A 14,199-nucleotide genomic window follows, 5' to 3' on the forward strand; every position below is an offset into this window, starting at 1 on the left:
TGATGCATAAAACTTTTAACTCTTGCATATATTGCAATATTTTATATTTGCCAATCCTGACATGTTATAATTGGTCTAGTTGCATTGGGTTGTGTTAGATGGTTATTTTTGAGACTCAAGTGTATCAAAATACAGTTGTTGGGGAGATACGAACTATTCTAGCAAACTAAGCAATGTATCAGCAGAAATGAACACAGGGAGTACTCAAAAGAGACTCCACAGCAGTACACAGACAACCATATCAAGGCTTTATAGATCGAGCTAGTTTTACACAAGCTTCTGTAAATAAACTGAAAGTGAATTCAAAACCAGAAATCATCTCCTCCACTGCTCCTAGTACTTGCTCTTTCTCTGCCTTTTAGTCGAAGCATCTCCATGATGCTCCGGGCATAGACATCTCTCAAGTTCACGCTGATATATGAGTCAGTGGCTATATTCTTGGTAAGCTTCTTCAGAGCCTCACGCTGTCTGGCAGCTGCTTCCTTGAGCTTTAAGGTAAAATAGCAAGCAGAGAAGCGGTCGTTAATAATAGCAATAGGCAAAGCCAAGACGAGGATTCCCGATAATATACACATGAAGGCCACGATTTTGCCTGTGGTGGTGTCTGGTCTAATGTCCCCATAGCCCACCGTAGTCATGGATGTTGTGGCCCACCACCACGCACAAGGGACACTTGTGAAGGTTGTGTCAGGAATGCTTTGCTCAGCAAAATATTCCACAGTGGAGAAGATAGAAATTCCCACAGACAGAAACAGGAGCAGTAGGCCGACTTCTTCATAACACTGCGTGATTGTCATTCCAAGTGAGCGTAATCCTGTAATAGAACATTTGCTGTCAGTCACTGGCACCCCTCCTCTCCTCCTCCCTCCTCCCACTCTTCTCTCCCTTCCCTGCTATCTACCCACAAACATGCATTTCATATCTACTGTCTCCAGCACTGGGCAATGTTCTGGGCTATATGGATGACAAATCACAATCCTTGTCTTCAGGAAGCTCATAGTCTAGTTGATGGGGCTGGATTGAGAAGGATAAAAAGAAATATAATTAGATCCATTCACTCACTTGTGTACTTGTTAAACACCTACTATTTATACAGAAAAAAGGTGAGGAATGGAATTAAAAAGCAGGGAGGGGTATATGATTGGAATGTGTACGCGAGTCTTGTCAGTGGGAGGTCTTTGCAGTGTTGGGTGGGGAGTGCTCACTAGGTCAGCCTAGTGCCTGACTTTGACACACTTTTCTAATGCCAATTTTATGCTGTCTACTTTTCTCACCCTCCCAGTAAAGTTTAGCACAATGAGCGTATCATTATCTGAAAGCCAGCGGCAGTAAAGGACATACACCAGGAAAATGAAGTGAAGCAAGTTAGGCATCAGTGACAAAACCGAGGTCAGAACATCAAATGTACATTCAGAGGATAATCCTAGAGGTCTGCCATGTTCCTGAACTCCCATGACATCCATTGAGATTCTAGTCCTTCACACGAAAGCTCTAGGAAAAGACTTCCTTTGAGTACATAGAATTTCTGCATTCTTGTAAGGAAGTAGACCTGAATATAGACTATTCCTCCATTGCAAAAAGGTATGGAGGACTGGAGCCATTAGGAAATTGACTCATTGGTGAATTCCTCATTGCTGTTCTGAGGATTCATTGGGCCCCTGGGAGACAGACCCAAGAGAGGCCATTCCCATCTCTGAAGAGAGTAAGCCTTAGGGAGAGTAAGATGCGACTGTAATGGGACTGTTATTTGAATAAGGTATCTTCCCCAACACTAGAGAGATACTGCTAAATGTGTACCCACATTTTGAAGCCATATCAACCTGATGTCACAATAATATTGTCTCCAAAAGTCCAAAGCAATTCCTCTTAGAATCATTTAAAATTTTTTATTCACTCACTAGAGACTACTTGAGATGCATTAAAATACTACTGATGCTCTCATTATTTTGAATTTTGTTCTTAAAATGTTAAGATACTCTTGAATTATTTACCAGCTATTTTTTCAGATCAGTGAATATTAATTTTGAGGCTTAACTTAAAAAGAACACATTTTAGAATATCTTCAGAATATATTTTAGAAAACTGGCCTTGATGTGTCTGTATTGAGTTGCATTTCTGAAATAAATTGACTGCAAATGAGGAAAAGCATATAGTGTTTGGGGAGACTGTTTTCATTTCAAGATGGAATCTCCTAAACAATTTTGTAAAGAAACAAAGTTTCTGAACAGTGGTCTGAACTTCTTCATGCTACATCTATTAACTCAGATTATTCTTAAAAAATAGGAGATAGATGTTGTAATTATTATTCTTTTTTACATATGAGAAGACTGAGGCATAGACAGGTAGCATCTCTAGTACAAGACTACAGAGCCAGGATTTAAATCTGGGCTCTCTGGTCTACCATTGCTCTAACTTATTGCATAATACCTTTCAATTTGTACTTATAGTTATTACATAGGGGAATATGTCATATATGTCTATATTTTTATAAATGTTATGCTTAGGTTAAAATTGTCCAGTATTTGTTCAAGTGTCCATATCTTTTCAATAAATGAAGATTCCATTAATACTTTGTACTTTAGAACTGAAAAAAACCTTTGAAGAGGTGACATTGTGGAAATTACTATTATTTTCTTTTGGGAAAAAAATGTAGTCTTTACTGGGTGTTTTTAAATTGAATCTTGTGAAGAGTTTATAAATACTAGAAGCAAGCATCCTATTATGTGTGTCAGAAAACAAAGGGTAGTACTTCTAAAAGTTGTTGGTAACCCCATTATCAAATCCTTGGTATGTGAGACTAGCTAGGAAAACACACTACCAAGATTATATTAAGATAAGTCCCAATTAGTTTAGAGATGTGAAAAAATATCTGAGGTTAATTTCTCTCTATAAGGAGAGACAATTATCATTAACTTCTCTTAGGTGATTCGCCAGGCACATATCTAGAGAAATAAGGTGGTAAAGGACTCTCTAGCCCAATTATTTGTATTCACATGTAATGCATTAGTATGTATGATATCAATATAGCATTCTACTCCAGTTGTTTCTTATTCTACTCCTGTGATAATAATGTCAAGGTTTTAGTTCAAGTCCAAGAACCACCTACATCAAAATTACTTGTGAGCTTGTTAAAAGGTATGATCCTGGACCCCAAATACTAGCATCTGACTCTCTAAAGACTGGGGCTAAGAATTTGCCTCTTAAGAAGATTTTCATGGGCTTCCTCTTTGCATTAAAGTCTAACAGAAGGTAACATATGTAGTCCAGGGCATCCAACAGGCGCAGGGCTGGCCTCTGAAAATCACTGCCCTCAGACAGGCAAGGGTCATCCGTGATGGATTTGGGTGATTTCCCCTGACATTGGCTGTCACTTTTAAGTACAACTGTGTGGAGATTTTTCTAGGGAGAATGTTTGTGCGATTATCTAGGCTTTATCATACACACAAAAAGCTAAGGCGTTCTTGTTCCCATCTCTCTCATGCATCCCCGTCAAGAAAATTCTCAGATACCAGATGAACTAGTGTCTTCTGCTTTCTCCCCAAACAAATATTTCCATTGTTTCTTAAAACCTTCGCAGAAGGCCACCAGTGCCTGGCCGTCTCTCTTCCTGTGTAGCCAGCGAAGCCTCAGCAGGACAGTCTTTCTCTTCTGCCAGAGAACATGTGCGGCAAGCACTTTCGTGGACACAGAAGAGAAACTGGCTTACGTCCCTAAATATCATATATAACTTAGGCAAATATTTTAATGTGCTGCTTATGCATATTTAACCTTTTGCACTTGGATGTCGAGTGTGACTCGACACGGTTAGCATTAGAATAAAGGAATCGAGAAAAAAGCAAGCGAGTGCAAAGGGTTAATTTGGCACATTCTAGAGGCAGAGTGTCTTTAGTTTTTTTTTTTGTTTTTTTTTTTAAATACTAGAGGCCCAATGCACAAATTCGTGCACAGGTGGGGCCTGGCCAGAGATCAGGGCCTATCAGGGCTGGCTGGCCAGGGGGAGGGACTGCAGGAGGTTGGCTGGCCACGGGGGGTTGGCTGTGGGAATGCACTGACCACCAGGGGGAAGCTCCTGCATTGAGCATCTGCCCCCTGGTGGTCAGTGTGTGTCATAGTGACCAGTTGACCGGTCATTCAGTTGTTTGGTTGCTTAGGCTTTTATATATATAGATATTTTCTGGGTACAGGGTTAAACCAAATTGAGGTGAACAAGAGGTCAAATGATTTCTCCAGTGCCTTGGGGAGAGAGAGGGTGAGAGCATGGTTTCCTTTGTACCTGTGATAACAACTTCAAGGTTCTGCTTCCCAGTAACTTTTTGGAGATCATGGTTGGGTGGAATACGGGAGTTGGTACTTGGAGTATCAATACAGAGTTGCTTCCCTTGGAATGTGGGCCAAACCCCGAATGCTTAAAAAAGTAACAACAAACTGAAATACATCCGTGAACTCTGAATACCTGTGGAATGCCTGCCCAGCTTTAGCATGCGCAGAGCCCTGAGCAGCCTCAAAACCTGGACGATGCGCCCCACGTTTTCCAGATCCTGGGTGGTCTCACTCCCGCTCAGGCTCTCGACCAGCAGAGTGATGTAAAAGGGCAAGATGGCCAGCAGGTCTATGATGTTCGGCACCTTTCGGAGGAAGCAGCACCTGTCCCGCACACACAGGAAGCGCAGGGCGAACTCCCCAGTGAACCAGCTAATGCAGAAGTACTCCAGGATTTCCAGCACCTGCAGGTCCAGCCAGCTTAGCTCAGCCGACATCAGGGCCATGTTGACGATGGACACCACCACGAAGATGATGGAGATGACCCCAAAGATGCGGGAGGCGGTGGAAGACCCAGGCTTCTCCAGGATGTCCCAGAGCTTCTGGCGGACGGTGGGACAGGGTCCTTGTGCGAAGTCTTGTTCACTCTCATGTTGGCTTTCCTGGTCTTCTGCGTCCTTCTTAAAGTCTAAGGTTTCACTCAGCTCTTTCCTTCTGAAGTATCTTTTAGAGAAGACAACTTCGTGATTAGTCAACTTTTTTTTTTTTTTAAATACACAAGTAAAAAAGAGTAGTGAGGTTATGCTTCTTATTTTAGTTAAATGCAGAAAATGTCCATATCTTACCCAGGCTGTCTCCTGCCTACAGTATTCTATCTTTATCATTTAGGCTTATTATTTTTAAAGTGGCAATTTTGTGGTAGAAGTTTATACGAAAGGATTTATACAGAGCAAAGCCACTTCAATGCATTTTTACTCATTGTCTTGCAACAAACACTGGAGTTTGCCCCATGGAACTTTTGTGTGTGATGGAAAGGTATTTGTGAAGAAAGGACAGCAATAGAAAGATAACAGCAAAGTGGACATAAAAGCCAAGGAATCAACTTTCTATTTGTGTATTTAAAACAGAGTCCCATCCAAGTTTTTAGACGAGTGTCCTAGGTTTGATAAACGATAATGCTTCACACTGAGACCTACGTCCCTATATATGCCTCTCCTGGAGGACAGCTTTTGTGACTCATTTATTCAATCACACAGATATTTATTGCAGGCCTGGCCTCCCTTGCCGTGTCAATGCACTGGCAAGTGTTCATTTAAAAAAAGAAGGTTCAACAAGTTCCCACCAAAAGTAGGCTTTGACCCTTTCCAGCCCCCCCACTGCTACCTTCCAGCTCAGAAGTGGCCAAATAGTCCTAGGCCGGGGTTTAGCGAGAGGCTTGTGCAAATCCTCAACTCTTCACCTCTGGCGCCCTCCCTCCAATGCCCCCGCCCCCCTCCCCGCCCAGCCACCGCGCGCGCCCCTGGGTACCTGTCCCTGCAGCAGGAGTCGATGCTGAGCTCGTCGATGCCCCAGTACTGGATCTCCTGCAGGAAGGAGAGCGCGCACAGCTGCTCCATGACGTGCAGGCGGCCCGTGCGGTAGTAGTGCAGGACGTAGCGGAAGGCTTGCGAGCTTCGGTCGAAGAAGTACTCGTTGTCCACCGGGTTGGCGTCGTCGCAGAACTCCAGGGGGCTGCGCGCGGCGGCCAGGGCCCCGGGGCGTCGGTACGAGGCCACCAGCACGGCCAGCTTGCCCAGGCGCGTGTGCGGGAAGCAGGACAGAGCCTGCTGCGAGAGCACGAAGCGGCTGCCGCCCACGTTGACCGTGAGGCTGTCCCCCAGCGCCAGGGGCTCCCCTTCGCCCTCGCTGCAGAAGACGCTGGACTCCAGCGAGGCCAGCGACACGCTGTCCAGCTCCAGCGGCGGCGAGTCCGGCGGCGGCGCCCGGCCCCGGGGAGGCAGCTCCATCCCGGCTGCCGCCGCTGCCTGGGGGCGCCACAAAGGTGGGGCGGTGGCGCGGCCCCTGGTGGCGGCTAGGGTTTCCCGGGATGCCGAGGGGGTTGCCTCCCACCCGCGCACCCCTACTCTCCACCCCTCGCTGCTAGGGAGCTGCGAGTGCGCGGTGGCAGCAAATCCGAGGGCAGGGCGCGCAGGCGAGGAGGGGAGGGTCGTGCCCGCAGGGCGCCCTGCCTGGCTCTGTGGCCCTCCCCAGACTTAGGCACCCCCCTCCCCGACTTTGTAACGGAGACCCCGAGCCCACGAGGTGTAGGGATGGAAAGCCTGGCTATTTGTGGGGGCAGCGGGTGGGGAGGGGATGTAGGGAGGTGTAGAGTCGAGGAGGAGGAGGAGGAGACCGGGTGACTCTTGGCGGGCGGAATGCAAGCAAGGGGATGGCAAGACTCACTCCTGCACGGAGGGCACCCGAGCGAAAAGTTCAGAAAGCAGAGGCAGTGGCACCCCGGCCCGAGTCCCTTCCGATTTCTCTTACAGGGGCGGCTTCATGGGCCTCCCCGGGAGCGCTCCCTTGGGGCGAGGGGCAGCGGGGGGCGGGGGAGGAGGAGGGGACGAGGAGGGCCTGTGGGGCAGGGGCTCTGGGCCAGGGCGCCACCTCATTTGCGCCCGTTCACTCTCCTCCTGGTCTGATTGTCACTCACGCTCTATTTTCCTCTCCCGGCTCTCTCAGGGTTTGACCTCCTGGTTGAGAAATAAGGATAATTAATGATGGCTTTAATTGAAGTCTCAGGGGGTCCCCATCGCCAGCTCCAGCCGCGTGTGGAGGCGCTTTGCGCGCCCCGGTTTAGCCATTTCGGGGTCCCTGCAAGTTTCCCGGAGAGCAGGTGCTCTGGGCGCCCAGCAGAGCTCGCATCCACGGAGCAGGGGCTAGAAGGGCGCGGGCTGGGGCCCGAGGGTCACAGGAGCCAGGCCTGGGCGCAGGGAGAAGCCGAGCAGCGTGTCCAGGTGAGCCGGGAGGGGTTGCCACGGCCCCGGGAGCGGCGTCCTGGCCAACCTGTGGGACACCAGGCGGCGCGGGGAGGAGGGGCGGGCACTCACCTGCGGTCCTGGCCCATCTAGGAGGCGCCAGTGGGCACCCCTGGTTAGGAAGCTTGTGCTTGATTCTTCTGGTCTGCACGTGGGGTCCGACCTGACAGGTCCTGGAGGAAAACTGTGCTCTCAGCTGAGCGCTTCTGCGGAGCTTGTTGCCTCGTCTCCACCCGACACCTGCTCTGTCCCCTTGGCTGAGGCGGCAGCGAGGGGCCGCCCCCACCCTCGCTCGCTCAGAGCCCTTCGCGGTCCCCGGCACCAGCTGTGGGGAGTGCAGGGAGCTGAGGGAGGTGAGGCGGGAGGAGGAAGTGAGGCGGTCTGTGACTGAATATTATTATATTCATCCTGAAGACACTTCAGTGGTTACCGCATGAGATTCCCGTTTCCCTGGATCTGTGTGCTCCCAAAATCCAGGGAACAAAAAGAACAAAAATGTCTACTTGCCTAAGTCTGCTAAAACCAGGGTTAAGGCAGTTATTATATTATCTGCTTTGTGTGGCATGATTCAAAGTTTTTTTTCATTTTCAGCAAGCACTTGGAAATACCGCTTTCCCCCCAAAAAAAGTCTTTGTAAGAGAGAATGAACCACATCCCCCCCCCCCCCCCCTTTGTAAATAGTTTTAGAAAGTCTATATGAAGAAGAGATGAGCAGGCAGCTGGACACACTCTGAGAGCTTCTTCAGAGATTGCCTTGAGATGCGGCTGTTGAGTTCTGCATTGCCGGTTGGCTGTGGGACCTTCAAGGACCTGAGTGCCTCCCTCACTAAAATGTCAGGTTTTGATAAAACACTCAGTATTTATTGAGTGCTTATTTTATGCCAGGAAATTTTAGGTCATTTACTCATTTAGTACATTTAAAAAAAAATCATAATAACAATACTATGAGGTACCAGTATACCCATTTTACAGAAGCGGAACCTGAGACACACAGAAGAGACATTATTGGGTCAGTCATACAGTCCAAATTCAAACTCAGGATGAATTGTCAGAGGCTGCCTTCATGAACACAAGGCCTGGGATATCTCATTTTTGTGTGATTTTAAAAGTAAAATCGAAGTGTGGTTACATTTATTTATTTATTTGTATCTTTCCCGATCTTTAACAAATGTTTTTTTTTTTTTAATTTTCATTATGTACTAGGCACTATTCTAGGTGCTTCAGATAGATCCATGAAGAAAACAGGCAAGAGTTCACAGTTCTGTTGAGCCTTATTCATTACTGTGTGTGAAGGACTTTCATTGGTGGTTAGTGATAATGTCGGCCCTAGCTTTACAGACTGTGGTGAGGAAGGGGAAACCCTGAGAGGAGAATGACAGCTCTGGCTGAGAAGGGAGGGCTTGGGCAGGTAGCCAGAGGTAGGGAACGATGACTGAGGCTTACAGCCCCCCCCCCCCCCCCGCCCTCCGCCCCGCCCCACACTGCACCCTGGCCTTCAGTTGTAATTAGTGGTGTCCTGGAGAAGTCATGTTGGCAATAAGCACTCCTTCAGTGAAAGGCCCAGGCTAAGCCTCTGATCACATCACCAGGATCCCAGTAGGTGCTGCCATCCCCCATCACAGATCTCAACTCAGAGGCTCCCAGGCACTAAGGAACCTTCCCAGTCACTCAGTGAAAAGGTGAAGGAGTGTATGAAGGGATTCAAACCAGTGTCTTTCTGATTCCAGATTTCATCTCAAGTGATAAGGGTCCTAACATTTTCACTTGGGCTTTAATTATTGATGAAAACAATTTCCACTAATGAAAACAATTATAACAAGGGAGATAATGACTCTTTAACTGGGAGCATATAAATACCAATGACCCAGTTTAAAATATAGAGTCTCTTGGGTAACAGAAATCCCTGCCTTCTTCCCTGCCCAACTCCCTTAAATTGATTGCCTCTCTACTTCCTCATTGATTGGCCAGGTCTGAGGCAGAGAGCCTAATGAAAAGGATGTGATAAAGGGGGAGAAAAGGAATAAGTCTATTCAAAGGATAGCCCTCCTGGTGTCTGATCTTGACCTGAGATTTACCCTAAAGTATGTCAAGAAGTGAAATGAGAATTGCTGCTAAGTAGCTAGGGGTGATGAGGTCTTGCTTTTGATTTAATTCCTCTATAGATTGGGAGGAATGTGATTGTCATGTGGGAGGAAGCACAGTACTGAAATGTGAAAACTCCACAATCTAATGGCTTTGGGTATATTTCCCTAGTCACCAGATGTCATATTCAGGTGATTTCCATTAACAGTCTTGTTATGAAATGCTCTACTATTAGTTGGCTTTATCTATCAAGTCTTTGAAATATCAAATTGCATATTAAATCTTCAGGTACAACTACTGTTTGTAATTCTTCCAATTTTTATGAATATGTCTAAATTTATTAGTGAACAACATTTATTCTTAAGGCATGTTTTAAATTGGATTAAAACAAAAAAAAAATCACAGCATACTTTTTTTTTCACAGCCTACTTTAAATGTGACTCTCTCTTTTTTTTTTTTAAAAAATATATTTTATTGATTTTAGAGAGGAAGGAAGAGGGAAAGAGAGATACAAGCATCAATGATGAGAGAGAATCACTGATTGGCTGCCTCCTGCACGCCCCCTACTGGGGATCGAGCCCGCAACCCGGGCATGTGTCCTTGGCCGGAATCGAACCTGGGACCCCTCAGTCCATAGGCTGACGCTCTATCCATTGAGCCAAACCAGCTAGGGCTAAATGTGACTCTCTTGATGATAATTATGAAACAAAAGTTAAAAGTCATTTGTGCACATTAGAAACTCCTTTTATTAGAAATCTAGAGCAGCCCAGGCCGGTGTGATGTCAGCCATTGTCCCTTGCACCAGGAGGTTGCCAGTTCCATTTCTGGTCAAGGGCACAGGTCCAGATGGTGGGCTCCATCTCCGATGCCTCCTAGGGGGCCTGCAGGAGGCAGTCAATTGATGTTGTGCTCTCACATCTATGTTTCTCCCTCTCCCTCCTTCTTTCTCTAAAAATCAATAGACTCTTCTTTAAAAAAAAATGTAGAGCATTTTATTTGTTTTTTAAAAAAAATAATGAGAATGTATTTATATTAATATTATAGTCTCCTTTTCTATGATTTATTTAAATATATTATGATGTTTCTGTGAAATTATTGTCATCTTTTATATAAATATTTAAAAATAATTATACATAAATCATTGAAACATTTTTTAGGAAAAATGTACATACTTTATTAATATATAAAATAAAATTTACATTTATTTTTAAAAAATTAAATAGGGGAATTATAATGAGTGAATAATTTTGAATAAAGGGCTTTATATAATTCAACTGGATTAAACTCTACCTTTTCATTTTTAGTACTCTCACTGTACACTCAGACATTTACACTCAAAATCTTTTAATTTTTATCATTCATTAATGTGGACCATAGTTCATGTGAAGTGTGAATGCCTATCGTTGAGTCTGTGTTTGATTCCCTAGAGACTGACAACCAGATGAGCTAATTGTAATGATGTTTTTTAAAAAATGCCTTTAGGTATGGACAAATGGCTTTGTCCCAGTTTCCTTGATTACATTGGGATATGTTTAAAGGTAAAGAGAAATCTGACAAATTCTATCTATTCATCTTTCATGTGCCTTCTAGGTGCTTGGAATAAATCCTCACAATTGTGTAACAGCCTACTCTAACGCAGAATTTAGCTTAATGTGGGCTTGTTCTGGATTTCTTCCAAGGGGAGGCAATTATCTTTGGAAGTACCCCAAAACTCATCTTTTAGCCTAGTCTGCTAAAGAGATCATTGGATGAGTTGATGATGGTGATGATGAGGATAAGAATATGATAATTATAGATGCTGCCTTCACCTAGTCAACCCCTGCTCTGTCTTTTATTAGCTATGTGACATTAACAAGTCTCTTAAGCTCTCTAAGTCTCATTTTCCTTATCTGTAAAAATAGGGGGAACAATAGTATTTACCTTACGTTGTTGTTTTAAAATTAAATGAGATAATCTACATACATGATTAGTGCAATGTCATTGTTCTTGCTGTCACTTTTATCATTACTATAACATTTCAGGGTGTTTTTCTGAACCCCCTCCTTACTGAGTAATGTGATAGGTACCAAATTAAGACCTTACTTCATTTATAATTCACATAACTCTATGAGAAAAGTATTATCAGCATTTGACTTTACAGATGAGAAACCAGGATCACAGTGTTCAAGTAATGTCTCAAGTGTCATCTGATAGTTGATATAGACTTGATCATACTTGTTTGACTCAGCCTCTGAAGGTCATTAATGTGAAAATAATGTGATGATGAGAAATCACTATTAGAAATACTCGTCTCCTTTATAAAAATCCTTTATCATGAGAAAATGTCTGTTCTATGCTTCAAATAATTAAGAGGTCATTATACTTTACAAATTGTGACCAACACATTGCTTTCGATTTCACATTTTACTAAATTGGATCTTTCTTCTAACCACCCTTAAGGAGATAGTTGATTGGATGGGGCATTAAGTGATTCTCACTCTGCCATTATGATATGCAAAAGTCATAGTCAAACTTTTCCTGAGCTACCAAGAAAATGTGTAGAATCAGGCACTTATTGTTCACTAGATTAACTCCTATAATTACACTGAAATTCAACGTTTATAAACAAGATTTAGAAGCAGTGGAGCAAAAGCAGGGCAAGTGCTGGGCTCATCATGTTCTGAAAGCTGCTAAGTGAACCCAATATTGAATTTGAAAATTCCAATTAAATCCTTTTTACCCAGCTCTATTGAATTCCCTTCTGTTGATAGAGAGGTTGAGTCATGTGGAACCATTAAAAACTGCTTCTCATCAAGTATATGTGATTTATTAATATTAGGAGCAAAATTGCGTTTAGACTCATCCTTATTCTACTCGGTACTTTCTTCCATTATCAAGGAACTGTAAACTTAAATTTCTTCCAGAAGACAGGTCATCTTTGTGCTCCATACAAGGATTTTTAAGTTGCATTTCCATGATTTTCCTGAAATCAACTCAAAATGGAAAAGTTTTACAATCAATAAATATTTATAGAAGTATAATTTTGCAAGCTTTCAGGGTATGGTTATATTTATGTACAGATAAAAAATATATAATATAATCATTTACATGATTATATTATATATATGAATACACACAACATATTCACACATGAAAAAATAGAATATAATAAGGTTAACAATGAGTTCTGTGTCATTAGATCACATTGTTACCACTCTATGCAAGAAAACTAGTGAGCTATTAGAAGTAATATAAGAAAAATAGTAGAGATAAGTAAAGAGGAAGAATTTTTCTTTACAAAATAGTTCTTAGTTACATAGTGTAGTTCCTTTAAATTGTATCTTCATAGCATTTAAAATATGATCTAATTAAATAAAGTACGAAGTGACTTTTTTAGAAAATATATGCTGAAATCCATGCCAAAGTATTTTTGTTAACTGGATTATAAACCTAAATAGAATACCTGTCATTATAATCTGAGTTTAAGCACATGGAACAACTTAATTTAAGTAAATATTTTATATATTAAATCCAATGCACACAAATGGGAAAAACCCAATTCTGTCTGAGGTCAAAATCACTGCTTTTTATCTTTAACAACATGTTTCATGATTCAAAAGCATAGGAAAATGGGTTTTCAGGAAGTACACATTAATTCGGCTGATTTGAAAAGAGCCTTGGATCAGTGCATGTACTCCAAAGTATATTTCTCTATACAGTATAATTACATCGCTGAGAACTGAACAGAAAAATGTGTCATTTTTCAATATGAAAAACAGCAGGGAGCCATATGGCTTCTCCTTTACAAGATTGCATCTGATTGACAGCTCAGATATAGACCCGGCCTCCCAGTTCTCTCACAAACAGATTTCCCAGAAATCTAAACCAAATGGGAATCCAGAGAGAAGTCAAAGCACGGAAAATTTATGCTGTTTTTTTAAAAAAAATCCTATAAGGTCAGATTTATCCATTTTCGTAACTGGGGATGTTTTAGTCTCACGGAATCAGCAAGGAATGTCCAATTCAGTATCACCTGGCATTTTCAATGAAAATAAGTCTCAATTAAATAATGTGTGAGAAGAGAACTAAAACAAATAGGGATTTTTTTTTTTTTAGGAAATCGTTAACTTAGTAAAAGGTTCAGTATTTACAATAACTCTAAGCCATGTGTGTTTTACTTTTAACAGCAGAAGCTTATGAAAAACCAAGAACAGAGAGTTACCATATAGAAGTTTTGAGAATAAAAAGCAGTTTTATGGATGACTATGTATATACACTGAGTGGCCAGATTATTATGATCTCTGAACGCATAATAATCTGGCCACTCAGTGTATATCCTATATAATAAAAGGCTAATATGCAAATTGTCCCCTCGATCAGGAGTTCGACCAGCAGGCAGGCCAGCCAACTGCCCATGTCCCCTCCCCCTGGCCAGGCTGGCCTGGACCCCACCCATGCATGAATTCATGCACCGGGCCTCTAATATATATATATTATACACACACACACACACACACACACACTGAGTGGCCAGATTATTATGCATTCAGAGTTCATAATAATCTGGCCACTCAGTGTATATGTGTGTATAGAATAAGTATGTTAATTTGTGTTTTAAAGATTATTTCCTCACTTGAAATTGCTCATTAAATAGAAAATTATCACCAATAATTTTCAGCATAAATTTTAAAAATTGGTTAATTATTTAATTATTAACTAGTAAAATAGTTCATTTTTGGTAAGATTCACTTTTATTCTGTTAATAGCATTACCAACGGGCAACAAAGGTCTTTGCTAAATGTTTAGTGAATGATTAAATGTAAGTAAAAGTTCTGATGAACTTGAACAAAATAAGGCGCTT

General features: G+C 42.7%; 1 protein-coding gene across 1 annotated transcript; it reads right to left on the reverse strand.

Annotated features, from left to right (window-relative positions):
• Positions 1-302: 302 nt before the first annotated feature.
• Positions 303-6,290, reverse strand: KCNV1 (potassium voltage-gated channel modifier subfamily V member 1). Its single transcript, XM_008143386.3, has 3 exons — positions 5,788-6,290; positions 4,454-4,983; positions 303-814 (listed from the first exon to the last, which is right to left on the reverse strand). Exons 1-3 carry the CDS (start codon positions 6,264-6,266, stop codon positions 303-305), a joined length of 1,521 nt encoding a protein of 506 aa, XP_008141608.2. The 5' UTR covers positions 6,267-6,290.
• Positions 6,291-14,199: the final 7,909 nt, after the last annotated feature.

This window comes from Eptesicus fuscus, chromosome 19 (assembly GCF_027574615.1).
Source record: "Eptesicus fuscus isolate TK198812 chromosome 19, DD_ASM_mEF_20220401, whole genome shotgun sequence".
In the NCBI taxonomy this organism is placed as follows: domain Eukaryota; kingdom Metazoa; phylum Chordata; class Mammalia; order Chiroptera; family Vespertilionidae; genus Eptesicus; species Eptesicus fuscus.